Below are 26,651 nucleotides of genomic sequence, written 5' to 3'. Positions count from 1 at the left end.
ATTTTATTTAATATAAAATTTATTTTTTTTTTTTCTCCCCCCCCCCCCCCCCCCCCCCCCCCCCCGCGACAATTGCTATTGATTCTACTATAACGCAACAACGAAGAGGCCGATTCAAATGCAACTTAGATCATTGTTTTCGCATCAATTGAGGCTATAGAATGGTACCAATTATAATGTTGTAATTGCTAAAATCGTAAAGTTATTTGAATGTGTAGATGTGTAGATGTGGTGTTATATTGGTTAAATCAATAAGTCTATTACAATAAGCCGTAATAAGGCTTGGAAGTATATATTTAATATTTTCTAAATTAAGGCAAGTAACCTCTTACCAACTTTAGTTTAGTCTGCGATTATTTTTTTCATTTTGGCACAGTTGTTAGTCTGGTCAACCGTACATACTGCCAATCCGTGGGCACGCAAGGCGGACGGAGACCTTTTTCTCTAGTCAGGTCCTAATTTCTCTCCTCCTTGCGTGTAGCGTCGCCGCGGAAAAGATACAAAAGACAAGACTGAAACGAGATGTCTTTTTCTCATTAATTCAAAGACAATACAAGGACGAGACGAGTGTAACCGAGCACAGTAGATTGTGCATAGTGAAAGCTGTTATTGCTAACTGGTCGGTCTATTGAAGAAGAAGAACAAGAACAAGAAGAAGAAAGGACGCGGGACGGAGATAGGAGGGCGTAAACACGGGATCCAGATCACCTACCATACATACCTAACATAGTACGCAAGTATGTCGCTCGGTCCACTTACGACGACCTTCACGCCACCAGCAGACTGTGTCGCGTCGTCGGCGCTGTACTGGGTCAACACCGCTTCGACTTTCTACTGGCTGCATGGCCGCCCGGGACAATCGTCATGCTTCCCTGACGACTACTCTCCCTATCAAAATCAGTATTACAGCCCCGGTGTATGTCCTTCTGGTTATACACGCGCGTGCGAGTCTATATCGACCCAGGACGATACCATCGTCGCCACGCGGGCGACATGTTGTCCGTAAGTAATAATGCATAATGCATACGTTCCTTTTTTTTTTTCCTTTGCTCTTTAGTTTCTATGATGGCAGCCATATATCCGTAGTATTTTGGCAGGATAGGATATCGAATGTAGTAGAAATCTAATAAGACGTACCTATCTAGGCAAGGGAATTACGAATGTGCCGCTACGTCGAGCAGCTATAGCTATCCGTGGGGGCCAACGCTCGGCTGTATGTCCGTATATAGAGTAAACACGCAGACGACCTTCACGACGATCGATGGCACAATAAATGGGGATGAGGAAGCTGGATCGGTAATAAGTTTGTTCGCTCCCGGTACCATCATGGCGTACGGCGTTGTGATCCAGAATAGTCCCGCGACAACGACGGCAGAGGAGACGACAACCGTACCTGTTTCCAGTTCACTATCAGACAAATCAGCCCCCGCATCAGAAACGTCACCCTCGATATCAACGACAGCGGAAGCGCAACCTGATAGCGACGGAGGTGTCAAGCTTAGTGCCGGCGCCGCCGCCGGTATCGGTATTGGTGCTGCATTCGTGGTTTTGGCCCTGGGCGCGGCGGTACTATGGATGTTCTGGTCGCGACGGCGGAAGAGGAGGCAAGAGGCAGCAGAACTGCAAGCCCAACCAAGTACAATAGGCCCTAGTAACTGGAGTTCGACGACATGGGGCGCACCGCCTTATACACAACCGTATACACAACCGCCCGTGATGCAACCCAACTGGCCGCCGCCGTCAGAGATGCCTAACCAGCACGGCTACAAGGAGATGAGTGCCGAGTCTCGGATACCCATCGAGGCGGACGGCAGAGAAGTGTATAGAGAAGTGTATCATCAACGGTAGTTGCCGTGGTTAAGGGAAAGCTAGGAGCCGGGACGAGCAGATATTTCGCTGTAATGAATACGAGAGCTATCTCGCCATATGGTCAGACATCGAGACGGGAAGATTCAGCATTCCGTGTGCAAGCTGTGGCGCTCTGATCCTTTAATCGGTGCTTTATGATAGGCGGGTAAAAGGACTGAGGATGCAATATGAAAAGAGGCGTAAAAATCTCGCCCACAATTTTCACACGCCCAAGACCGCCTGCAGAGATTCGGTTTAGGTATCCTATGCAGATATCCTTGCCCTACGTATCGGCATAGGACTTGGATAGTTACCATTCTCAGCTGCTAGAATAGACACGTTTGAAATCAAAGGTTGAATAGTCGCTTGCTTTTACTTTGTGACCTGCAAAGACAGGGGGGTGCTTAACGTAGAAAAAGGGGGTTAAGAAAAGATCGCCCCTAGCTGAGCGGTCGAAAAAATATTTTCTGAGATCCTCCCAAAGGCTTCTCGAGGCAAGCTTCAGGTTACCTAATACCAGAATTAAATTCAAGTGGTATTTGGGGGGCGTTCCAACCGAGATGGTATTCTCTCTCGTACGCTTGAATAAGATCGATCGATCCAACTAAAGCACAATTCGACTAGGAGTGAAAGCATACACACTCGAATGCCCGCGCCTAAACGTACCAATAGCTGTAAGTATTTTCAGAAGGAAAATGCCTCGTTACCGAGGGTCTTCGATGGCGAGACGGCATCCTTGAGAGACGTGACACAGCCTCGGTTGCTCGAAGCGGTGGTTAGAACGGGTAGGGCGTGCAACTACCGTCTGCATGCGTCTGTCATAAAACGCAAAGGAGATAAAATGACCACGCATGCAACGAGGCCGAGATGTCAACGGCATGGATACGAGTGGTCGTGGACAGTGGAGAAATATCGGCCGCATCCCTCATCTCCAACGCCAGGCATCTGTCTCCATGCATAGTAGCGGTCCACAATACTTCCCGAGAAGCCATCACGAGGATTAAAGGCCCAGCGATCTTGGTTCTGGACCAGTCTAGACAGCTTCTCGATAAGCCAGTCCCTTTATTGGCCCAAAGCCTACCGACGAGTATTCAGCCCTGGTGTTCACGTAACGATGTCTGCGTCTGCCTTCCTCAGACTTGTCCCGTAAGAGTCCAAGGTGCGGTGCCAAGATACATCTGTCGACCCGACCATCTAGCATGATCGTCAGTCCGAAGGAAGCCGCTCGTAAAAACAACCAGGTAATGAGATTCGAATATAAGCTCGTCCCTGGTGATTACCAACTAGGCGAAGTGTCCTTTTGATGGTGGCCAGGCTGACTAGCCCGCGGATATGGATCATCTTGAGATTGTGGCGAGGAAGTAAGTTTCCGCAGAAATCGCCGTCAAGCTCGGAATACCTTTTGGGGAACAACTCTTAGGGGATATACCTGAGGCCAATATTTAATCGAGGTAGCTACGTCTTGCGGGGAGACCGAATACATTATGTTGGATCGCGGTGCCGGAGAGTAAAATCATATAAGCTCCTCTAAAATAGGACTAAAATAGGATAGGATATAAATCCGGTAGTCTCATGTAATCAGTGTCTTCGTATCGGCACTGTAAGATTACGGTTGCCACAAATCGGTCGCCACGATTTCATGATATCGACCCCTTTTATAGACCGCAAATCTTGCCTTGATGTTCAAGTAGCGTTGTATTGTACTAGAAAATTTCCAACTTCCATGCTTCAATTTTGCCACCACCCAAGGTATACTTGGAGGGTCGAAAAGAATGGAATGAGAAGGCATTGGCATGCTTTTGAATACGATTAATAACTACCAAGGCGTATCTCATCTGAGATCGGATATGCCTATTATCGGTTATGCGTGTTTGATCAATTCTAGAGAACGCCACGTAGAGTTCCTAAGCCCTAAGGAAGGCAACTTGGCCGCCTTTCATCTTACATTAGTGTAATTGGCTAGGTAGCTCAAAAAGGTACGCGCAAGGTATTCTCTTGTTTCTGTCCTTGTGGTCCGAATAGGATATAGGTATGGAGATTGTTGACCGACCGTTGAGAGTCAAGTCAAGTGCCAACCTTCTCATTACTGCGAGTGCTACCGATGATAGCAGAACCAGAGAGAACTCTAACAAGGGTAGAGTACGCGCCATGGTATGTAAAGTATTCAGATGCCTCTACTTCTCTACCCTCATATTAGAGATCGCATAATAGAGGAGGTGTACCTAGCTTGAACAGCAGTGAGCTCGCGCCTTGCGTCAAGTGGCGACACGATTTTCCGTTTTTAATTAATCTCACAGAGAAGGTATGATTATTGGTTCCGTAACTTACCTGGAGATTCGGAAGTTTATGGGCCGTGATGCTGATCCGCAAATGAGAGCCGGGCTAAGATGATGTACAGGCAACTGAGTAAACGCGGTCGCTATACAAGCTGTAGTAATACCTCCATGCGACATCACATCTGCAGGGACGTCTCGGCGCGAATTTCTGTAGGTAAGCTGCCTAGACTCCGAAAGACGTGTGATAAGATTCTCATGCGGTTTTCCTTGATCCCGTCGTTTCACAGCATCCTGAGGACATAGGACACCGAAACCTTATAGCAGCTTTTGTAGCTTTCTTCTATATGCTATACAAATAACTGGCCGTTTGCCAATATCGACCCACCGTAGTATGCCTCGTAATACGATTCCGAACGGCGAAATACGAAAATCAGACGCTGGGAGGGTCTGGTACATTACCTAGAAATTCTAGTAAATAGGTAGTTAACGCTATGTAAACAGTAATGCTTTAAGATGTGCCTCCCTTGCAGTCCGATGATACCGAATGGCAACTTTCTCTCGTGTCTTTTCGGATTCCTACACCTTCAAGATGGGGGTATCAAGGTGTTGGCGTGTAAGCGAAGGTACTGGTCGTATCGTTCTCCCACCCAGACCCCTAATAATAAAGGTGCGGCATCTAGCACAAACTTTCTGTATCTGGTAATGTCACTGGCTGTGCCCCGTTCAATATTCCCCGGCAGACTCGTTACCGAGCCAAAAGCTTGGTTTGAAAATCAATACTGGTCTCCTGAGTTGCAGTATCATACGACGCGGGCCATCGAGTGTCGCATTGCATGCCGCTAATGGGGCAGTAATGGAATATCAGCGAGTAAAGCTGGCTCTTGAGTAGAGAGTGTACCGAGGTAATGTCTAGGTAAGGATTGGAGATGCAAAGGAACCAACAACCCGGGTTGACCAGTTTAGATCAACGCTATCAGAGAATGAAATAAAATAAAATAAAATAGACCAGCATATCCCAGTTGCCAATTATAGCTAAGCTTATCCTAATGAAGCTAATAGTCTCTAATTCGGGATAATGACCTGTGTATGTAGGTGTTGACTCCAGGCCGTGGTCCTGTAAATTCATCGTGGACGTGGAACCAACCCCGACACTGAGCTAGTAAGAATAGGTTAATAGTACCAACCAGCCTTCGTCGAAGTTTCATAATAATAAAAATGCAGTTCTAGAGTTGGGAATGATCTGAAGCTTACCCTGTTTACAAGCGAACAAATGCAGAGCAAATGCGAGTACCAAATACAAGACACTGTAGTATTAGTAAATACCAATCCGCGTCTGGCCCAGTTTTCCAAAGCCCGTTCAAAATTGCTTTACTTTGCAAATACGTACCTAGCCAAGAATAGCCTTGAAGATGACTCGAGCGGTCGGTTTTGAAGAAGACACGAAGCAATAGTAGACCATTAAGCCGTACCATGTCGCAGGCAACTACCTAATCAAATCGTTGGCCGTAAAGACAGCTATATCGCGTCATGCACTTGTACGTCTGCCGTAGATCTCGAAATAACATGACGCGACATGTCATAAACCAAAGTAACATCTGTTACTAAGGCACGTTGGCTGCGGACTGACTAACCGGCATGTTGCTTGACGAAAGACACGCCATCCTAAGCCTGCGACTTGTTGTCCATGTGGTGTACTCCGATACGGAGGCTCCTTAAGAATAGGGCAGAATACGTCGTCCATCGCGACACAAGACATGCATGATACATTTGAGAATTGTCTAAGCCGAAGTCCTCATTGTACCCGAAATCGAATCGGCTTAAGATAGTCGTGAACTGAATATGTTCCGGTATCGTTATACCGAAACCTTCGTGGGCTTATGACCGAACATACGACAACTCTTCTCCCTCGACCAAGGCATATACGGAGTAGTAACCCAGATTAATCTTAGAATGTCATGCTCAACCGCTAAGATGAACACGCCAGCGAGAGTTGATAGACACCACAAGTGCCACGAGATCGAAGAGGAGCCCCATACACAGAAGCCGAAAACCTAAGCCGAATTCGACGGTAAAGCGTCCGTCAAGATAATGCTCGATATGGCAAATGATCGGCCATAACTACGAGACTATATACGTGCGTATTGCAATATTGAATAGATTGTTCTTAGTCTAGGCTCGGCAAGCCAAGTACAAACACACGAGTCCGCTACGGTAAGTCGTGCATCTGTATTGTGAGTGCGCAGGTGCACGGCGACTAAGAACGAAGTTTCTAAATGCGTGTTAATATCTGCAATAAGAGGTATTATAAGAGGTATTCGCCATCGAAAAAAGAGACGCACTATTCCGTGCATGAATGGTAGGTTAGGTTAGGTAGCTTGGGGGATGGGCGAAACGAAAAGGAGCCTGGAGGTACCCATACCCAGATGATCATGATACGGATAAATGAAAGGAGGGATTGCATGCATTCGATTAGGACATAACGATCAGGGCATAACGCGCATATGATAGGCGGATGTATAGGTAGACGTGACGCGAGCGAGCGAGTATTGTGGCGCGACAGCTTATCTCGTTTCCAGCGTAGATTTCTGTAAGTTTCTGAGCTTCTAAATTTCTTGATTTCCTCATGTAGTTGATATTATGATGAAAGTTGGTTGGTGTGGGAAATTTCAAAGTTTGCCATCAAGGGTCAAAATGTCAAACTGTTTAGACCCTGTCCTAGTCCCATGTTTTTCCGGCCCCTCTCCCCGGAGACCGGAGATTTTTTTTGGGGTTTAAGCTTTAAGACATTTTACCTAAGTGGAGCGGAGGACCTTCCTCAGGCTATCAGGGTCTTACCCGACCTAGCACAGCGGGAGTCAGTGCTTTAGTGCTGCCCCGGGGGCTTCCCTGGTGCTTCCTAGATGCCTCTCCTGCTCTCTTATTTCTCTGGTGCTCCCACTATAAGGTGATGAGAAGGCAAGGGCCCGTTAGTAAACGAGCTGGCTTAATTAATAAAGTGACTGTAAACTTACACAAACGTAAATTATGTGTAATGTATACCTATACGATATACATAAATATTAGGTACATAATATAAGGTATGTCAGTATATATTCGTCATGTACCTCGGCATGTACGCTCTTACATGTAAGTACATAAGGTACCACACACATTACCTATGTACGTAGGTATAATATAACTACATACATTACCGATGTACGTAGGTAGGTATATAATATGCATACACACGCGCACACACACGTATGTATGCGGGTTGGACGATGCTAGGAGATTTATTAATTAATTTATGCTGTCGTCCACCGCGGAGGGCTTTCCGGCCAATGGTAAATCTTTGCTTTTTTCTTGGAATCTTCAGCCTCATCTGTGGTATAATTATTCTGCATTATAGAATGGTTCCTTAGCAATATAGGTATGTAGGGTCGTCGTTAAAAGGGAGTAGAAGTGCGGCAAGATGGTGATGAGGGTGGGCAGGGTACATATACGTAGTTGGGGGTCTGATGTTCTAGGTAGCTTATACCACTCATAAGTATCCCTATTGGGAAGCTTCAAGCTTTTCTGCCATGTTATTCGATCCTTTGGCCGCAGTGTAACCGTCGGCGCCGAGAGACAGGCTTCCTCTCCGGTGCTTCCCCCCCGTTCTCAGCACCGTCTGGATCCCTTTCGATACTGGGATGGTGCAACAGTTCAAATGCAGGGAACAAAATTGAAATTTTTGGTTGCGTTTGGAACACAGTTGCTATATTTGTGTCCAACTGAAAAGAACCATTCTCCTGTCAGAACTCATATACATATATGCGAAGTTCTCGAGTCCCGGTTGGAATCTTACGGTTTTTTCTACCCAAGTTCCGCCAATAGGTGAGAGGCTAGGTGTGTTTAATACAATGTCGCATATCCTACCTTCAAACATAGGTACCCAATAGCGATAACGAGCGCGGTTTGGTGATAACGGTCCGATGACTCTCTACTCACGCTCTTTTCAAAGACCTGGGTCGTCATTTCTTAAGGTTGGTCCAAAGGATACGATGTTCATCTGCTACATACGATACGACCCCTCTTATATATGACATGTCAGAGTTGATATGCTAATTGCTCCCGCACAGTTTTCTATGTATGTATTTGATAGGAGCGTGCTATAACTAAATGAAAGGCGTGTTTCCAGAATACCTGCGGATCCACTTTGACCCTTGTCGCCGCAGGGTCCTCATTGATGCATAGCAGGGGGACTCCCGTTGGAAAAGATAGTTGTGGCCTGTGTCTGAATATGGCAGACTGCTTAAGTTGTGTTCCAAACGTGTTTGCCAGGACATCGACACGGCCTAGGCAAATCTTTAGAAGATCACCTCTTGAAGAATCGAGACTAAGAAGTCTTCTCATGTACGTACTTGGATAAGCTACATATATAGTACTACGGGAAAAAGACCCCTGGAGATAAATAAGGATGTTTCCGCACACCTACCTTGGTAGACTGGTAGATCACTCTGCTTTCCGGAGCATCCTTGCAACGAGAACCATTTCGAGGTTCTCAAGCACCTATATTGGTCACTTCCTCACTGAATTGGACTTTGCAGTCCGTCAGTGAAACCTTATCGCTTGGCTGCCAGCGGGCAGTAACCTCTTTGCTATTGTCATTCAGTAACAGCTCATTACTATATCTCGCGACTAAGTCGCTAAAGTCTCACCCTTTGAAGCCTACAAGCCCTCCCTTTCTTAAGTGAAGGTATTATTCACGATGAGTGGAAGCGGCGGATTCTACAAGTACCGATGCAAATACTTTTATACTCATAACTGCCCAAATTGGGTATACGTTAACAATTCCCCTTGCGCAAACTGCTGTGTAAGTCACCACTTACCCGGAGATAGCGAGCTTGCATCTTACAAGACAAATTTGGCTAATACTTTTTGCAGGCGGAGGGACGAGATGTCGACGGAGAAGTCCCCGATATGCCTTTGCCGAGGCACTCGCACGATATTTGCGTTCCTCGGGTAGAGGATGGTGTCGTTCACTACACGCTGATGGAACTCGTCAATACGAATGAGTCTGGAAACCAATGGATCCTAAGATACAAAGTCAACCAGACTCAAGTTCCTACGGTGATGACTACCAATGCCACTCCCGGTGCCCCGATCCCATCAACGAGTTACTGAAAGGAGGAGACGTCTGTATTGCCGATGACGGCAAAGTCAATGGCGTCAAATATTGAGGATGATCAGATGGGACCTTCTAGTAGTTTCCAGGTTCCAGGGATTAAGGGAGCGGATTAATGACATTGGGGAATACATATCCAGGACAACCGGGATTGTGGGGCGCAGCAACCAAGTTTGCCCAGGCTCTAATAATGAACTGACGATCGTATGGCGGAAGCGGCGGCGTTTGCTGCAAAATCGGCCTATGATTAGCTTCACTTGAGTAGCTGATGAATTGCGACTATTTCGACGGATGATGGAAATATTCCTAATCAAAGATTGCGCCGAGTTCGGTCCTTATACTAAAAAGAGCGCACATTGCCATGGGACGGAAGTGTACGGAAGTGTGTTGAGGGTAAATAATTAGTATGGTAGTAGTTTCGAGCACTTAGGCGAGGCTATCCCGCCTAATGTCTGCAGAGCGTTAATAGTAGCAGTCATGTTAAGACAAGGAGTTTAATCGCAAATTTGTAAGAGGATTCCGTATAATAAAAACCTTCGAGTTAGCATTATATTTATACCGTAGAATTATAATTACATTACAATAAAGCAGTTTAACGGATAAAAAGAAATGAGAGCGGCATGTTAATAGGGTACGTAACTCCACGACACTCGCTACCTAACTCAGGTTTGAAGTAGAATAATGTTGCAATATAAATCCTGGGGTTTCTCAATCGGGCTTGTTGCATTAGCTATCGCGTCCAGTATGAGCCTCGTGACGATAGACCGTTTTTTTATTTCCTGCTACTGTAACTTATACGCGCCTTGTGAAGAAAATGCCGGTAGCGAATCTAATATCCGGAATGTGATAAAAGCTTTCTGATTACCTACCCTACGTACATACCTCCCAGGTATGATTATTAGAAAGGGTCAATACAACGGCATCTATGTATGTGCATCTATGCATTTACGTGGATTCTCGCACATTGCAACTTATACCTTGATCCTTATTTCCAGCGTAGAGATGGGTGAAGCCACAAAATGGCAATGGTCTGCGAGGCTTATATGCATCGTATTAGTGGACGTACCAAGACAGGGGATTGTTATGTCCGATTTACGTTGCAAGAATACTACAATTGAGATGACATCAAGGAGTGCGTATACGTATACAATAAAGATTCCCATACCGAGGTACTTATAGGTAAATAGGTAAGGAGAGTGGTTCGGTTATTCGGTTAGGTCGATCGTTTCCATGATACCTTTCTTAGGCCCTAGTCATAATTACATACCTAAAGCACATACGCCTACACGCGTAATAGTATTAGAGGCTAGAGGGATTAAGTATTTTATAGGTGTTCTACGTGCGAATATCCGGTTCAGAAAATTAGGTAGTCAAACCATCGAACCATAGGTAGCCTATCAATTAACAGGGACATACGGTACATACGGTACACAGCATAGTCGAAAGCGGGTCCAATCTAGCCGAACCAGTCGGCCTTATTGCACGGTTAAGGTGGCTGGGAAATCGGGAACACTAACGGATGCGCTTATCCGCAACCGTTACATAACCACCTGGGCAGGGGGTATCAAAAGTGGGGGCCCGCTCGGTATGGGGCATCCAGGCCCTGTTCGGCCACGTGCTCAAGCTTTTTCCAAATGCTTGTCCGGTCCGCTTTGCTCCACCTTCAATCTTCTCCACACATTTCAACCTCTACATAATCCCAAAACCTACAAGAAGAATAGGTAAAGCAACAAAGTCAGTCCTTGATGAGCAATGAGTGTCAGCATATCTTCGACATATACATACGTTTACATACGTATAGCTAATGTTACAACGAATATCTGACAGCTGCAAATCTCGTACGACATCCTTTCCGATTTACCAATGTCTCATATGCCGTACTACTATCTTCTCCAACCTTAGACACATCAGATTCCTACCTGCATGTCCAGGGCTCCTATTTTCCATCGTACATATCATATCCCAGGATTCCCATTCACCCCGCGGACGCCCCCTGCCATGCGCGTCAACCTTTTGGTGCCAATGATCCACGCTACACGCTAAACCTATGTCATCCTTGGGCTGAACCGCCATCCAGAAGCGGTAAGTATTGGACCGGCCCGAGAAATGAAAAGTCGGGTCTCTCTCTAAGGATTCTTATGTCCATTTACGGAATACGGCCATGTTTGTTCGGAAGTAGACAGCCATTATCAACGTTGTGTTACCGTAGCTTTCTATCCCAGCCGACCGGGTACCGAACATATCTATCACTCTCCTTGTATAATGGCTACCATTCCCAATGATACTATCATGATGTAGGCCTGACGTAGGGCAGAGATAGTACCAGTATCATTTAGCACAAGCTTACATTTGGAACGTATTTATTGACGTTAACTACTGGGTGATAGCTTGCGCATAAATAGTGCCAATATAATCGTAAAGAATTAGGTAGTCGTATCCCTTATCAACTTCCTCGTATACTCGCCCGGCTTAAATCCGAGATCCTATAATGGTAATATAGACTCAAGAAGGCGTTACGTACAAGATTAGCAACACCTAGGTAGGCTAGGCCACCCGCAAAGCCAACCATTTACGCACGTAAACAAACGTCGATTTGTAGGCACTCCAGCCAGGCTACTAGATAGCCCGTGAGGCCACTCTCCCTTGATTACAAACCTCACTACAGCCTGCGGCCCCATATGCCGACCTTTGTCTGTTCTAGACCATAGAAAGAGCTCAATTTATTACATACTGTAGGTAAGTTCCATCAATTCATTCATAAGATAACAATACCCATCATGAACTGCACTATGCAGGTATTATTGATTATTTCATGATGTATCATATCATACTAGGCCCCCCGCCAAGCAAATGGCTTCACGCGTCCACCCTAGGACGACCGAGACAAGTAGAATAAAAATAGATTGCATGTATGTATGTATCCTGGTGGTCTTGTTTTGTCGATATAGCGTAGTTTCTTTCCTGTTCTTTGTTCGTATTATAATAGCGCGAATCCAGTTTGGTCCAGACGCCTTCGAGAGGGTGGCGTTGATTTTCCCTTGCTCAAATAGGGGAACTCCCATCTTTGGTTAAACAACGACCTTCCTTCTGGGGGATTGGTTATTAGTTGCAATATAGACTATTAGTTCGTGTTGATTCGCCGTATCAGATCTTAATAAGGGTTATGGGATTAATAAGGGGGCATGTTCTGCATTTGACCTATCACTGATCGTTTATCGGTAATTCTCGATCGTCGATCATTTCCTGCTCGAAGATTCCTTTGGCTACGGGAAACATACAACTATTGGACCTTAGAACTCCCGAATTTCGGGAATCCGGAAGGCTAGAACACTCCGCATGATCGAGGTGGCATACATGAAGGAAGGTCGTCCCCAGAAGTGTTGTACAAACTCATTTTAAGGTACAGCTACATCTGGTCATTGGATCACCTTGACAACAGCAGGATTCATGCAGTTACATTCGTCTAAGTCTTTCAACCAACACCAGGTTATCCAACTTTGTCCAACCATCAGCCCTATCTTAATATGACCGGAATTCCCACGTAGTATCCCATCTCGGGCAACTAGACACTGCCGAAAAGCTGATTCATACCTCTTAGAAGTGGTCAAGTATGGGGCCTTTGGTAGGCCCACGCATTGATGGTCGCGTCGAGAGGTTACAACGCAATGAAATCGAACCGCGTTGGCCAACCTCGCAAGACACATACCGTGCCTTCTAGCTAGTCTCCTGCTGCTTGTAAGCGACAACTCACCCCGGGCGTGGCTCGGTATGTATTACCTAGTCTAGAGCTAGTAAGAATCTGACGGAAGAGCCAACGGGACGCGAAGCACTCTTATTAAGAAGCCTTGCCTAATTTCCGTCAGTTTCTCAATACGTACCTAACTCCCTAAACGGTAAGACATATACAACTTGAACTTCTTATAATAGGCTCTAGTCTATGTCCTCAAGTGCGAGAAAGACACAGGTACACTGCTCGTCTAACATAATTGGTTGACTTCTTTGATACTATTCCTAGGATGGTATGCTTCGACCCTTTTCGAAGCTTTGATTTGTTGACATAAGTGGAGTATGTATCTGTGTCTATCTCGCACTTGAGGACATACAAAGGATATTTGTTACTTGACATGTAACCCGATAGTACTAGGAATGTATTGGTAGATGATGACAATATTCCATAATTTTGGTACCCCCCTTTTTTCCCCTTGTCGTGTTTGTCATCTAGGTATTCCAGGTGATTTCTCAACCCCTCTAGCGGAAGGTTTACTCCTACCGACTAACTAATTGCAAAGCTTTCCATGCCGCTGATCAAAAACGGGTAATGGTCACATTGGCTATGATGTATGTGGTACTTACCCCTCGGGGATGGGTTTATATTTAGCTAATAGGAGTTTGGATAAAACTATACTGAAAATGCTGACCACGTAGAGCAGTTGTAACGGTACAAACCCCTTACCAACGTAATTCAAGTAGAAAAGACGCGTAAATAATGCGAGTGGCTTTCTCCGATATTATATGCCTGGATAACTACAAAACAACCGTTACGGATTGCAGATGATTTTCGGAGCCAGTAATATTTTCTCTCACATAAAGGGGCTATATATTGGATTAATATTATTAGAAAACAGGGGCTGGCTGGGTTATAATGGTTCGATAGGTATCCCATTTCTGGCCGGGAATTTAGTGTATGAATTATGACAGTCAGCCCATGCCTTTTTGGTCAGAGGCGTTTACTAAGAACACAACTGGTCAGAGGAAATTAACGAAATAAGGGATCGGAGCAGGTTGCATAAGAAAAAACAATAATTTTGATCCAACCATTGTCAGTACAGTCAGTCCCAACGTTGAAACGAGGAAGGGTAGCTAATAATAGTTTATAGGATCAAACTATTAGGCGATTTTATCTTCTTCATCTGCCTGCTTTGTGATCGGAGAAAGTTTCTGAGAAGAGATAATATTCCAGACGCGTCTAGTTCGACAGTGACACGGGCGAGTATAGTCGCTGGTTAGAAATGATGGAAGACAAGCTAATTATATTCAATCTTTCAACTTAGGATATACATCTCGAACAGCCCAAGTCCATCAACCTTCTAGCGACGTTCCAATGCCCCCATAACACCCAGTAAAAGCCCGAATTAAAGAAACAAGAAGAACGCCGCCATCGCCGACAGCCAACCCCAAGCCCAATTCCAACACCGAGAAGACGACGCAGCATTTCCGAGCTCGCGCCACTGATACCCGAACGTCACATTCTGGACGACAGCCTGATTATGGCAATTTCCCCCGACAATATCCACATTTCTCAAATCGTCGGGCGTAACGAAGAACATATACTGCCTCTGGTCGATCCCCTCGAAGCCCGAGGTGTCGTAGGGAAATAGGTCCGAGCTGTCCGTTGCTGTCGTGTTGCGTAGGAATATACACTGTACCTGTCCTGGGTAGTTGTGCACCAGCTGCGGGTAGTCCTTCATGACGTCCGAATTGGACGTGTCGGCCATAAGGACAAATTTCCGCTGCGGAAATGTTTGAAAGATCTTGTCCAGTAGCGCCTTACGTATCGATAGCGTCGCTGAAACGTCCGAAAAGTTCAGCGGTCGCGTGTCGAATGAGCCGAGGGGGTACGTCTTGTAGATGAATCTGCGATGTGGTTAGTCCTAGCCAGTACCCCTTACTCTAGAATCCTAATGACGCGAACAAGCTTACTCCATGTAGTTCCTCGTTGCCTGCTCTGGTGTGGTAGTAAGGTAGTGAAAGTGAAAATTAGGGATCGTGGCAGACCAGTTGGCGTAGATATCCGGCATATTCCTCCAGGGAGTAAATTCTCGTGCGAATGAGTTTAAGAGACCTTCCTTTGGGTCGTAGATCTTGGTAACACGGAGAATATCGTCAATGTCAGAGATTATCGTGAAGCCTGTTGGTGGCACCAGGTAGGCCGTCGCGTTCCCTGTGTCGGTTCCCCTGGCGTACATGTTGAGAGCCTGGATGGATGAAGTTGCGTTGCCGGCCATCAGGTGTCCATTGTTGGGACTAGTTATGTTCTGAAGGACGACGAAAGCATCAAAGTCACCTTCATTTGTTGTTTCATACGGAAGGTCGATGGATTGGGCACCGCCCTCCTAATTTTCGTTAGTCTTCTGACAATATATAGTTCGCCCGTACCTGTATCAACTTACAGCATTGATCACGCCGCCGCTTGCGTCCGGACGAACGTCAACGTCATTTTTGAAGTCGATAGTAACATTTAAATGTCCCTGCTGAACGACAAAGATGGAAGCTGTTAAATTTCGAGCTTGCTTTTGCTCTGGTTCAGACAGCTCATCTATATCTACATCGATGAGGAAGACATTGGCGAGATCATCGAGTTTCTTTTGTGAAATGTCAGGTTGCTTGTATACGTTTCCATGCACCCGAACGTTCCATCCTTCTTCGGTCCAGTTCGCGTATGCTCTAAAGCATATTTCTCGTTAGCGGGGAGCTCGTCATGGCGGGGAGCTATTACAGCCAATCCTTACGGGATATTTAGAACTTGTGTTGGCTTAGCATCTAGGTCCGAGTTATGGATTCCAAGAGAGCTCGCAACGGCTTCGCCACTAGGGAAGTCCTGAAAAAACTGTGGTACGCCTGATGCTACGTAGCTTGAGACATCGCTCCCGAGGCTGTCTATTATACTGTGAATGTAACTTCCGGGTTCGGAGCGGCGGTTTACTCCTACTCGGTTATTTAGGTCGGGAGCCGGTGTGATCATGGGATGTGAAGGTGGCATAGCCAGGGCCGCCCCAGTCGAGAATAGCGACAATAGCCATATCGGTACTGAATGACACGATAATACTGCCATTTGCGTTAGGTATTAGATAGTAGGTAATGTTTGGCACTTATTATCATGATAATTCTAGGTAGGATGTGGGCCGATAACGTCACAACGACGAGATGTAAGTTTGAGGTATTATCTTGTCTAGGTAATCTATCAAAATCCATCCTGCGTATGTAGAGTAGGTGCGTTACAATGTGTGCCCTGTTTTGGGCCCCGTTTGTTCCTTTGTCCCCCCAAGACCTTGGCTATGACATCACTGGGTACCGATCGTCGTTTGTGGTTCCTTAGCGTAGGTACATGCGTTCGTGGGAAGGTGGAAAATCCAAAACGAAATGGGAATTAGAATTTCCCCATCAAATAAGGTTAATTGCTTACGGCCGGCCCCGAGTGCAACCTTTCGGCCCCACTCCTCCTAATCGATAAGTACCTTATCTTTAGTAAATATTGAATTCTGACAAGTATTTCGTGAGGATTGACTTGTACTTTATGACAACTAATAAATTCAACATATGACAAGACCCTCATGTTCTAATATCGCAGAAGTCCAGCTTTTTCTGCTTCGTTGAGCCCACAACTCAGGGAGAACCATAAGCCCGCGCGATATATTCGCATAACCTACCACGCTATATATTCTCTTTAGCGCCGTAGTGAAGTATTCTCGATGATCCTGTGAGACGCTCTCGGCGGCAGCTACGAAGATTGGCCATACGACGACGTGGGATCCCGGTGCGGTCGGGTCAAGCTTCTCATAGAGACTCCTCATCTCTTGCACACGATCTTCCATATAATATTCTGGACTGGGTAAGGGTGCTTCCGATTCCGCCCTCGTCGTATATATCTCCCCCGCGAGTCGAAACAACTGTTCGTACACGGAGAAGTATCTCGAGAACACGTAACCCTTGCGTAGCGGAACGTTCTTTTGCTGCTGGCAGTTTTCGAGGCCGTGCACGTAGCGCTTAAACATGGCAACCGGATCGCTCGACATCCGTGGAGGACGAACAGGTAGAGCTTCGAGGGAAGAAAAGGGCTGCGTAAAGAAGCCTATGCTATTTGGTGTGAGTGTTCTGGATTTAACTAATCTATATCATAGTGCTGTTTATCATAGGGAGAGGGGGGTAGGCGCTGAACAAGTTACCAAGGGTTGGACGAACATGCAAGACTGAAAATACAAGAACTTCTCCAGCTGAGTTGCAGGTTCTTTCAGGGGCCCTCGGGCTTCGAGAAACACGGTGAGGAGCTTGTATAGAGTCGAGACATCCTCATGGCCGATCACGAGATCGGCCACTATCAGAAGAACAAGGGTCGCCCAGGTAGTCTCGCTTAGATCGGGGCTCACCGTCGAAGCTTCGGAGAGCTTACGGATCAGGCTAGCCCTCACAATCTCAGCGGGGGCACGAAGTTGTGGCCTCCGTGATGAGAGATGGAAGGCCGATGCGATACAGACGGCTTTCTGAACGAGAGGCTCATGGTATGCTACAGGCAATATATGATGTCTGTAACCATTCGTCTCGTCGTCGAGTAGTACCATGAAGGGAGATACATGCGCAGCAACTTTAACTGTCAGTACCAGGTTGATAGCTCTAATTGTGAGAAGATAGGGGTTTACAATGCAAGAAGTGTAGACGGATTCTGGGGTCCAAGTCCGACACCACAGATGGTACCGTCGTCGTTGTGTCCGAACAATTGAATGGCAGTATGCTGTTTACCGTTGGCGGCGCCTTTGAAACTCGTGATGTGGTCTTTAGTTTGTCTCTCGAACATTCGATCCACTTATAAGGCCTTCTTGGTCGTTTCGACCTAGTATGATCTCCTTCCGAAGATGACACCGATAGCAGGCTAGAGCTGGTCGCCCCTTTGGCAAAGCGATATCTTACACCATACCCGGGGCATTTCAGATTCTTTTTTGTGCATTTACCGCACTGATTTTCGGTCTTGTCACAGACGATACGTCGCTTGACACAATTATAGCAGGCTAATCGTGGGGGTTAGACCAGCGTAACATAGTTCGCCGAATGAGGTAAGAGGGAAGAGTAACAACTTCACTCACATTTTTTATCATTCCCTTGATCTGCCATTGTCTCTGATGCCTCTTTCTGGACTCAAGATGTTGCCTCTTACGTGGTAGACTACGCGTATATAGGTAGCCACGGCCTCTACTAGACTCGAGATAGGTATACTAAATGAATAGGGGTAAATAAATGAATAGGGGTAAATAGTTAGAAAGACTTAAAGAGATGAATTTAGCGCACGTGCAACACGTGATAAGAAAACTCGTATATCTTAAAAGCCTAAGGGACCCGGACTTTTAGATAGTTTCCGTTATCAATATAAGACTATTGTTAGAAAATTATTCTTACCGGTATCAAGGAGGAACAGCTCAATACCGGGATACGTATACTATTTCCAGACACATCTACTTGGTGTAACATACCGAATACCAACTATGATCTTCAATAAGCTTCAAATAAAACATAGCTATTACACCATTACCATATATCTTAGGCACGTAAGCCTTAGAGACGCGTAACTAGAGACAACTACCTAGTAGATAAAGTCTGGTCGTCTCTGGTTAGTCGTAAAAGTAGCCTATTGCTCGTCTTCCTAATTATAATATAGCATGACTAACAGAAGTCGTACGAGGTAGCTGGCGTCAGCGTAATGCCGATCTCATACCTAACAAGAACTCGTCTCAGTTCCTCGTAGCCCTCAGCTCATCCAATACCTCCTTGCTCACCCTGCCTCCCTCCTCAATAGCCCCATCAATGCATGCCCTCCAGCCCGCCGCCCAGTCCCCGCTCGCAAATAACACGTTGCCGTGCCTCTCCCGGAGCGTGCTAAGGTATTTCGTGGCCATGCCCGGCCCCAGCCACGCCCAGGCGCCCTTGGAGAACTCGTCCTCATTCCAGTCGTGGAAGACAAGACGTTCTACGACTGTGCCGTCGGCGAGGTTACGGAAGGCCGAGAGAGCAGCTTCTGGGTCTTCTTTCGGCTGTAGCTTCGTGCCAAGACCCACGATATGTGTGTTTCCAGCGGGCGTGATTCCGTCGCCGGACATATAGTTCAGGCCTCCGGCGGGATGCGAGGGGGCACTGACGGGTCGGAGACCTGGGCCCTGAGTTTCTGCGTTAACTTTGACAACAAAATTGACGTGCCCCTGTTCTGACGCCGCCAGTTTAGCTGCCGGGAGAGCTGGGGAGAACGAGATGTTCTTTAGGACGTTAAGCGGCGCAGTGCAGATTAGTCGCCGAGCCTTGAAAATAGTTCCGTCGCGTACTGTCACCTCGAGTTGGTCCCCGTCATCAGCTACCGCGGACACGGGGCTCGAGAACTTATAGTTCAGTTGGCCGGTACCCACGGCCTCGTCAAAGAACCGCCGAGCGAAATCCGACTGTCCACGCGCCAGCTTGAAAGCCGCACTTGCAGCCAAGAAATCCATGCAGTTATAGCCGCCGAGCGCCCAGTTGCGCAGAACTTCCCAAAACGAGGCGTCCTTTAGATCGCTGCCACAGAGGATGGAAAAGTATACTTCTAAGATAGCACGCTCTACCGGCTCGAGCTGGTCTCCTAGCTCAGCGATACGATCGGCTATAGATATCTTGTCGAAGCGCTCGAGAGCCTCGGTGTTGAGATGCTGGTTATACGGGAATGGGATGACGGCGCGGCCGCGCTGCCCGTCGACATCGACGAACTTGTTGAGTACGGCCTCGAGCTTCGCAAACTATACGGTACATGGTAATGAGCATACAGCAACACTTCTAGAACACGCTTTTCGAATTACTTCTTGGACATACCTCTTCTTCCTGGCCCAAGGTGACAGTATCATTCCCTACCCGAATAATAGTCTTACCACCTTCTAAACTAGGCGAGATCTCGAGTTCGTTCGTAAGATTATATCGCGAAAGTTCCCGCCAGACGAACGGTTGATACCAGTGTACCCAAGTTCCACCCAGCTCGAACGGGTAGCCTCCGATATCAGTTGAGAAAGTACGACCGCCGATACGGTCTCGTGCTTCCAGAAGCAGAACTTTATAGCCAGCTGTCGAAAGATCACGAGCAGCGGTCAATCCTGCGTAGCCCGCCCCTATTATCACCACATCATAAGGGTCTTTCTGATCAGCAGGTATGAAGTTCGAAGGTGGTTGGACTACGCCGACCGAAGGGACGCCTGCTGCTAAGCCGCCCTCCTTAGTCCAATGGAACCCATCGCGGGTAGTATGAGTGGTCGAGTTTGCCATATTGATCGTTTGAGGAGCTCTTACTCAACTGACAAGTTTCCTAGGGGCTATATTCTAATCATATTTCCTCCCACCCTGTGTAGGATATTATCTTTATATATTCGCATGCTATCCTCTCGCCTTGGCTATCCATTGAACTGTTGGCGTTTCACCTGGATAGGAGTCTATGCCGAAGGCTCCGTCTCCAAACGATAGCATCTTTCTCATGTTTCTTTCCCAATTGAGTAAAACCATTAGAATATGATCTACCAGCACGGAGAACCTCGCTTCCGATAGTTGTATCATGGATAAGCTAAGGGCGCAAGTAGATCAGGGCCGTGGGCTATTTTCTCACTTTTATTGCCGTTTTAGGAAATATAGAATGGCGTCGAGCGATATGCCTGCAAACCAGCCGTTAGCTCCCTTAATTCGATCAAAAGAACTTACACCGCATGTGCATCGTTACTACCGTGATATTCCTCGTCCGACTAATCAAGACTCGTCCAGCTAAGTACTCTTGTTGGTGAAATGCTCCCCATATTAGATGCTAGATTCTGTTGGGTTAACTTGCGTATTCTTTCAGGAACGATACGTCTAGTTTCTTTTTTTTAAAAAGACTTTGAGTTAATTTCGAAGTTATGAGGCACGAATATAGTTAGTATATCATCACTAAACGTGTTCTCTTACAGACTAGTTGAGATTCTGCTACGCTCCAACTATATAGCATAATTACCGAGACGGAAGAATACGTAGACGTAAAATGACCGGAAGAGGATACAAAATTACAATCGCTGTTTTGTATTATTATTGTCCTAACTACCCACTAACGGTGTCTCTTTTGGGAGACAAGTAGGTACATGACTGACTCTATCCTACTATAGCTACAGTCCAACGAGACCGCGGATAAACCCCATAAAACTGGAGCTAGCTACAGCGTCTAAGATGCAGACTGTAGTCTCCTACTAGGTACAGTTCTTTAGCGGACTGGAATGTGCCGGTCTATATTTTGTCGGACTCAAGCGAGCAGGTCTCAAGCGAACGACACTAGAGCGGATCACACGTGAGCGTGCCGATGCGGAAGACGATGGGTCAGGGGGATCAGGGCTGGAGTGTACATCCTACGTACCCTCCACCTTTATCTTACTTCGTGTAGAAGTTAACTCGTCCTGCTTGTAACGCGTTAGTATCGAAACGAGTGCTATGCGCTTTAGGGGTGCAATATGCAAAAGCTTACCTCGGCTTTCCTCTTTCCCGTCACTGGCTCAGGAGTATTCCTAGAATACGCTGGCGTGTTTCCGCCATCTCTAAATGCATCTTTATAACAACTGGCATGATATATCTTCCTGCCCACTTTCATAGTGTCAGGCCACACAAACTCCTGTTGCTGGTCCAGCCATCTCGTCTCGAACTTCTCTTGGCAAATGCTACACACGCTATTTGCTAAACTAGGATCGTCAGGCACTGGAATATATTGTAATTGCGGCGATTTAGGAGCGGAACCGCCTGTCACCGAATTAGAATCTCCGGTTGGGGCCACATAGTCCTTGTCGACGATCTCCCTCGTTTTAATCCAATCCTAGTTACATTAGCATCAGCATTATAATGACGCGACACAGTTTAACAAAACACTTACTACTTCGTCGACTAACCAGCTCCGATGCTGTCCTCGCTTCTCAGCTTCGGCCATACGCTGGTTCACCCGGAAGTGCCAATCCATATGGGCCGTCTTTTTCTTCTTACCCTCCTCATCCTTCGGGAACCGTCGTCCGCATTGCGTGCATTGAGGTCCTAGAGATTCGAATAGGAAAGGCAATAAGTAAGGGCGAAATCTACAAGCCCGTTAGTTTAAACTTAGACACAGATCTTTGAAAGAAACGTACTGCTTGAGAGACGATTGTCTCAAAACGATATCACTTGTAAGACCTTCAAGAGTAGAAGGACGGATATGTTGAACGACCGGGACCGTAGCCGGGGTGTTAAAACCAACAGGAAAGGAATTTGAAGGTGCCGGACGAGGGACGGGTGTCGAACTACTAGCCGGCGCCGTACCCGGAAGTAAGCCGGCTTGTCTCAACATATTCATCAGTGCCATAGGATCAGAAGGAGGTGGTGGCGGCTGGTGTGTATTGACTGGTTTCTTAGGTTCAACAGGTTTTGATTGTGGTGGCGGAGGCGGAGTGTGAACGGCGGCAGGTGTAGGAGGGTGATAAGGTGCGGATGCTTGCGGCGTGGCAGAATTTCGTGCCATTAGGGCAGCCAGGGCACCTGCACCGAATAATGAATCTAAAGAAACCTTGGGCGCCGTCGCCGGCGGAGGAGCTACTGCTACGGGTGCTGGTTGTGGTTGTGGTTGAGGTTGAGGGATAGGTGCAGGAGTAGGTGTTTGTGATGGGGGCGCTCTTATAGTCACGGCGAGATCAGCAATTTGATTCTTAACAAGCACTAACTGATCCTGTGGCAGGTTCTGGGTTTGAAGTATAGTTTGCAAATCCATGAGCGCCTTCAACCTTGTCTGTATACTAGGGTCATGCGGATTCAATGCGATTTGGGCCTTGGAGGCCGAAATCAGTCTCTGGATGTCATTATTCAAAGCATCTATGCTGATTCCAGCTTGTGGTACGCCATAGCCTCCTAGCTGGGGGGGTTGGAAGGCCATTAATCCTGGCGTAGGTTGCGGTGTAGATCTGGCCGGCTGTGGTTGACTCTGGGCAGGATATCAGTAACAATCACGCTACGTTTAAGGTTGTGAGCTTACAGGATGCGACGGGTAAGTAGTCGGAGGTAACTGACTCGAGCTACCATAAGACGGGCCGTTCGGGTTAGGTACAGGAGCCTGGGGGGGATATCCGTTGGCCTGAGGAGGGGGGTGGTAGCCTGGCGGAGTAGGCGTCTCGCGATATGGTACCCCCTGGCTTGCTGGCCTAGTACGGCCGAGCAACTGTTGCTGACCTTGTTGATGCTTCTGCTGCGCTTGTAGGTGTGCTGTTCTGGCCTTGATGAGCGCGTTCTCGATGGGACGTGTAACATCCGGAGGGAAAACGGGTCGGGTATCGAGCGAGCCGGCAACGGGTCCCTTCCAGGTCCTAAGCATCTCGTCCATCTTACGTCGAGTAGGCATATCGACCGATGCGTAGGCATCCATGAATGTCTGATATAACTTTCGGCCGAAGTAAAGCGTATATGGCGTACCCACATTCTTTACGATGGAGTCGAGGACATAGAGGGCAGGGAGCTTCTTCTGAGGAACAACCTAAGAGAGTATTAGTACACTACTCCTAGATATCTTTAAATAAACCTAGTAGATTATGCGTTGATAAGACAACGAGGGTATCCGTCTACCACGTAGTCGGCGCAAAGAAAGAATTAACCCACTCGTTTGATATGATCCTGAAGAGCGCCGGAGATGGCATGCGCGTGCTCGGTATTTTCCCTCGCAATTACGGTCAAGGTACTAATTTCCGTTCTATCGAAACTTTGAAGATCCTCAAGAGCATCCCGAAAGTCCTGGGCTACCGCCTCAGACTCGGAATCGTTGGACATGATTGCTTAATATATGCAAGCACGCGACGAGTGAATCGATGGAAATGAACTTAGCGAGGAGGGCCTCACGACGTATAAGACGAAGAAAGTTCAGACCCTGATTTGTCGCCTTTTCTCCCCCTTGCACGTAGAGAACAATGACCCAGTTCTAAGGTTGTATAGATGTCACAAAGGCAGATGCAGATATATGCCCCTCACTCGATATTCTCACCAGAAATAAAGGCACGAGAATTGAAAGATAGGACCACTCCTGTCTGGTTCCACCAGTTTGCCAAAGTGGCCACGAGAAACTGCCTGGTGGTAGGTATTAAGAGATTATGAGAGCTCAAAACATTGTCTTTCCCAGGATCCCTCTACACCAACGGGCTACGGGACTAGCCAGTATGCAATCCTCTATTTCCCTTGAGAGATACTTAATCTTGTACACACCTGGCGAATGGGTTGGATGCGATCGCGAATAAATCAAGTCGTAAGGTGGTTGAAAGTCGCTTGCTAAAAGACAGGAATCCGATTGCGGATCAGACGAAGATTGCCGTACCTCGAGGATATTGGAAGTTGAAAAGCCGTCGCAAGCAATGCTGTTAGGCTGCCGTGAGAAAATTGTACAAGGAATGATCAGGCCTATTTAAATTGAATCGTCATGTTGAACTCGCGGGGATTGGGAAGAAATAGAAAGTTGTAGGAGAAAGATGAATGCTAGATGTTTAGCTTGTTGACGAAATGTACAATTGGTAGGTGGAAATCAAATAATGAGCAAAGTTCAGGTACTCATCGATACAAAGTTACAAGATCTACCGGATTACCTAATATTGCGGCCATATTGGTCACGTGCTCATATAATACATAATACACCTAACCTTAGCTGGCTTACGGAATACACGTATGGAATCATTTACCTGAGCGCACAATTAATCTACCTAATCCAAGTCACGTACACACGTTAGATTATGAATAACGCGTAGTGTAAAATTAAAAAAATCAAATTGAATACCTGCCATTGCATCGCTTTCCTACCTAACCTAATTATGACTGTTACTAATGTATGCTACAGTAAAAGCTAAAGCAAAATGTCCGCTGTCCATAATTTGGGTATATCCGAAATTGCAAAACCAAACGCCTCATCTCAGTGAACACCGTGCCTTATGCTAAGAGTATGTGGACTAAGCACCCCGTCCAGTTCGTTTCAAATCCTATTTTCACCAAAACGATCAAGATGACTTGCTTCGCTATACCGGCTAGATCTTGATCCGGCATTGTAGGCAGGGTGTAGAGCAGTAGGGGGGCGCTTCACATCGGGAATTATAGGACTGCTGCGGTCGTCGATGGGGAGCTGGTCATCGCAAGCTCCGTACTCAACATCATGAGTAATCGGGTGGCTGATCTTGGGCTTGGAATTGCCCCTGTTGAAGATGGAAAATCTACTCTTGGCCTTTTCCTTACGAATCGAATTGCTTCGGTAGCTGTCGTATTCTTCGGTGAAGTTGACATCTCTGGTAGTCGCGCCATTGTTGCGGACCTCTCGAGCATGAACGCCGCTCGCCCTGTTGCTAAAGACGAGCGAGGCAATGACGTTAGTAACGCCAAACGCGATTGCGATGATACCGGATGCCATGATAGCCTGCCAAACCTGGAATGGTACATCCTCGTTGTTGTAAGTATCATTGCTGAGCGCACCAAGATGATGGCATCCCATAAGAATCATAGCGATGCCGAGCCAGGTGAAGCCGCGGTCTTCGCCGATTGCTGGCCAGTTTCGATTGATCATCGCCTTACCCATTTTGATCGGTAGCTCCGTCCAGAACAGGAGACCGGCGACGGCGATAACGAAGGCGAGGGAGACGTCATTGAAGAACTGGAAGCCGTTGGGCATCTTGGCGAAGAACATCATGATACCCGAGACGAAGATGACGGCCAACAGAACGGCAAGATTGCAAGCACGGATGACCTGGAGGATAATGAAGGCGGAGCCTTGGAATCCGGAACTAGACTTGAAGCCCATGATGTCGGTGATTTTTGCGATACCTAGGGTCGTGTCCCTAGGAGTGTAAGCATTAGCGTTGCGCAACTTAGGCGGCATAGTTGGAAATCTAAGAAATGGGAAACCAACTGTTGAGACTGCCAGCAGCTTGTTACGAATCTATATTTTGTTTCTTTGGTAAACCGGGGATCTGGCTGGCAGATTTATCGAAATCGGTGGAACGAAGGTAGAAGAAGTAAAGACGGTCGAATAAAAGAGGGTTGACGAAAGGTCGGCGCTGAAGGAAAATGTGAGATACCGAATGGTATTGTTGTGTTTTATAAAAGTTGACAACAATGGATTAGGTAGAAGATATTGTTAATATGTACATCCGTCAAGGACAATAAGAACCCTTGTGAATTAAAGCCGATGAACAAGGAAAGTCGTGATGGGCCGGGTGGCTCTGGGAGTTTTAAATAGTAACTAATAAAGAAAAAAAAGAAACGCACTGAAAGAAGTGATGCGAGACGAGGAAAGAGGTTGTATTTAGGGACAACTAAGAATCAAGGACTACCTACCTAAGGTAATCAATTCATGAGAGTATCATGTACCATTTACAAGTGTAGGTTGTGCATCGGGCAAGTTGTCTTCGACCAATAGATTTAATCAGGCGCGAATGCTCTCACGCTTGATGCTCGATCGAAGCCTGAGTATCCCTTGAAATACCCCTCGAACTGCCCCTCGTCAGGGTCGTCAGGGAGGTACTGAACAGTCGAAGGGATTGGTAAACGCGTGTTCCTGACCCAAGCTGGAAGCTACAGAGCACAAAAGACATGGTACGATCTGGAAAATTATTGCTTGC

General features: G+C 46.8%; 7 protein-coding genes across 7 annotated transcripts; 2 read left to right on the top strand and 5 right to left on the bottom strand.

The window, feature by feature from the left end:
* Window positions 1-315: 315 nt before the first annotated feature.
* On the top strand, window positions 316-1,900 carry F5Y00DRAFT_207366 (uncharacterized protein). The gene is made up of 2 exons (XM_048005452.1): window positions 316-1,002; window positions 1,146-1,900. The coding sequence occupies exons 1-2, from the start codon at window positions 740-742 to the stop codon at window positions 1,846-1,848; spliced, it is 966 nt and encodes a 321-aa protein (XP_047868043.1). The 5' UTR covers window positions 316-739; the 3' UTR covers window positions 1,849-1,900.
* A 6,683-nt stretch (window positions 1,901-8,583) lies between these two features.
* On the top strand, window positions 8,584-9,742 carry F5Y00DRAFT_228681 (uncharacterized protein). The gene is made up of 2 exons (XM_048006667.1): window positions 8,584-8,958; window positions 9,030-9,742. The coding sequence occupies exons 1-2, from the start codon at window positions 8,854-8,856 to the stop codon at window positions 9,267-9,269; spliced, it is 345 nt and encodes a 114-aa protein (XP_047868042.1). The 5' UTR covers window positions 8,584-8,853; the 3' UTR covers window positions 9,270-9,742.
* A 4,574-nt stretch (window positions 9,743-14,316) lies between these two features.
* On the bottom strand, window positions 14,317-16,379 carry F5Y00DRAFT_228680 (uncharacterized protein). The gene is made up of 5 exons (XM_048006666.1): window positions 16,270-16,379; window positions 15,780-16,219; window positions 15,441-15,714; window positions 14,971-15,383; window positions 14,317-14,904 (listed from the first exon to the last, which is right to left on the bottom strand). The coding sequence occupies exons 2-5, from the start codon at window positions 16,100-16,102 to the stop codon at window positions 14,403-14,405; spliced, it is 1,512 nt and encodes a 503-aa protein (XP_047868041.1). The 5' UTR covers window positions 16,103-16,219; window positions 16,270-16,379; the 3' UTR covers window positions 14,317-14,402.
* A 201-nt stretch (window positions 16,380-16,580) lies between these two features.
* Window positions 16,581-18,153, bottom strand: F5Y00DRAFT_251499 (uncharacterized protein; the record flags this gene model as incomplete). Its single annotated transcript, XM_048009832.1, has 4 exons — window positions 16,581-17,124; window positions 17,230-17,658; window positions 17,726-18,050; window positions 18,126-18,153. The coding sequence occupies 4 exons, from the start codon at window positions 18,151-18,153 to the stop codon at window positions 16,581-16,583; spliced, it is 1,326 nt and encodes a 441-aa protein (XP_047868040.1).
* Window positions 18,154-18,767: 614 nt separating this feature from the next.
* Window positions 18,768-20,313, bottom strand: F5Y00DRAFT_251498 (amine oxidase; the record flags this gene model as incomplete). The annotated part of the gene is made up of 2 exons (XM_048009831.1): window positions 18,768-19,796; window positions 19,870-20,313. The coding sequence occupies 2 exons, from the start codon at window positions 20,311-20,313 to the stop codon at window positions 18,768-18,770; spliced, it is 1,473 nt and encodes a 490-aa protein (XP_047868039.1).
* Window positions 20,314-21,067: 754 nt separating this feature from the next.
* F5Y00DRAFT_207289 (uncharacterized protein) lies at window positions 21,068-24,144 on the bottom strand. Its single transcript, XM_048005451.1, has 6 exons — window positions 23,665-24,144; window positions 23,048-23,542; window positions 22,173-22,996; window positions 21,926-22,121; window positions 21,527-21,868; window positions 21,068-21,461 (listed from the first exon to the last, which is right to left on the bottom strand). The coding sequence occupies exons 1-6, from the start codon at window positions 23,830-23,832 to the stop codon at window positions 21,411-21,413; spliced, it is 2,076 nt and encodes a 691-aa protein (XP_047868038.1). The 5' UTR covers window positions 23,833-24,144; the 3' UTR covers window positions 21,068-21,410.
* A 591-nt stretch (window positions 24,145-24,735) lies between these two features.
* F5Y00DRAFT_228671 (uncharacterized protein) lies at window positions 24,736-26,292 on the bottom strand. The gene has a single exon (XM_048006665.1). It carries the CDS (start codon window positions 25,907-25,909, stop codon window positions 25,016-25,018), a length of 894 nt encoding a protein of 297 aa, XP_047868037.1. The 5' UTR covers window positions 25,910-26,292; the 3' UTR covers window positions 24,736-25,015.
* Between the last annotated feature and the right edge of the window lie 359 nt (window positions 26,293-26,651).

The sequence above is a fragment of the Daldinia vernicosa genome, assembly GCF_022497035.1.
Source record: "Daldinia vernicosa strain CBS 139.73 unplaced genomic scaffold F5Y00scaffold_8, whole genome shotgun sequence".
NCBI classification, from domain to species: domain Eukaryota; kingdom Fungi; phylum Ascomycota; class Sordariomycetes; order Xylariales; family Hypoxylaceae; genus Daldinia; species Daldinia vernicosa.
This window is presented reverse-complemented; position numbering and strand designations above follow the sequence as displayed.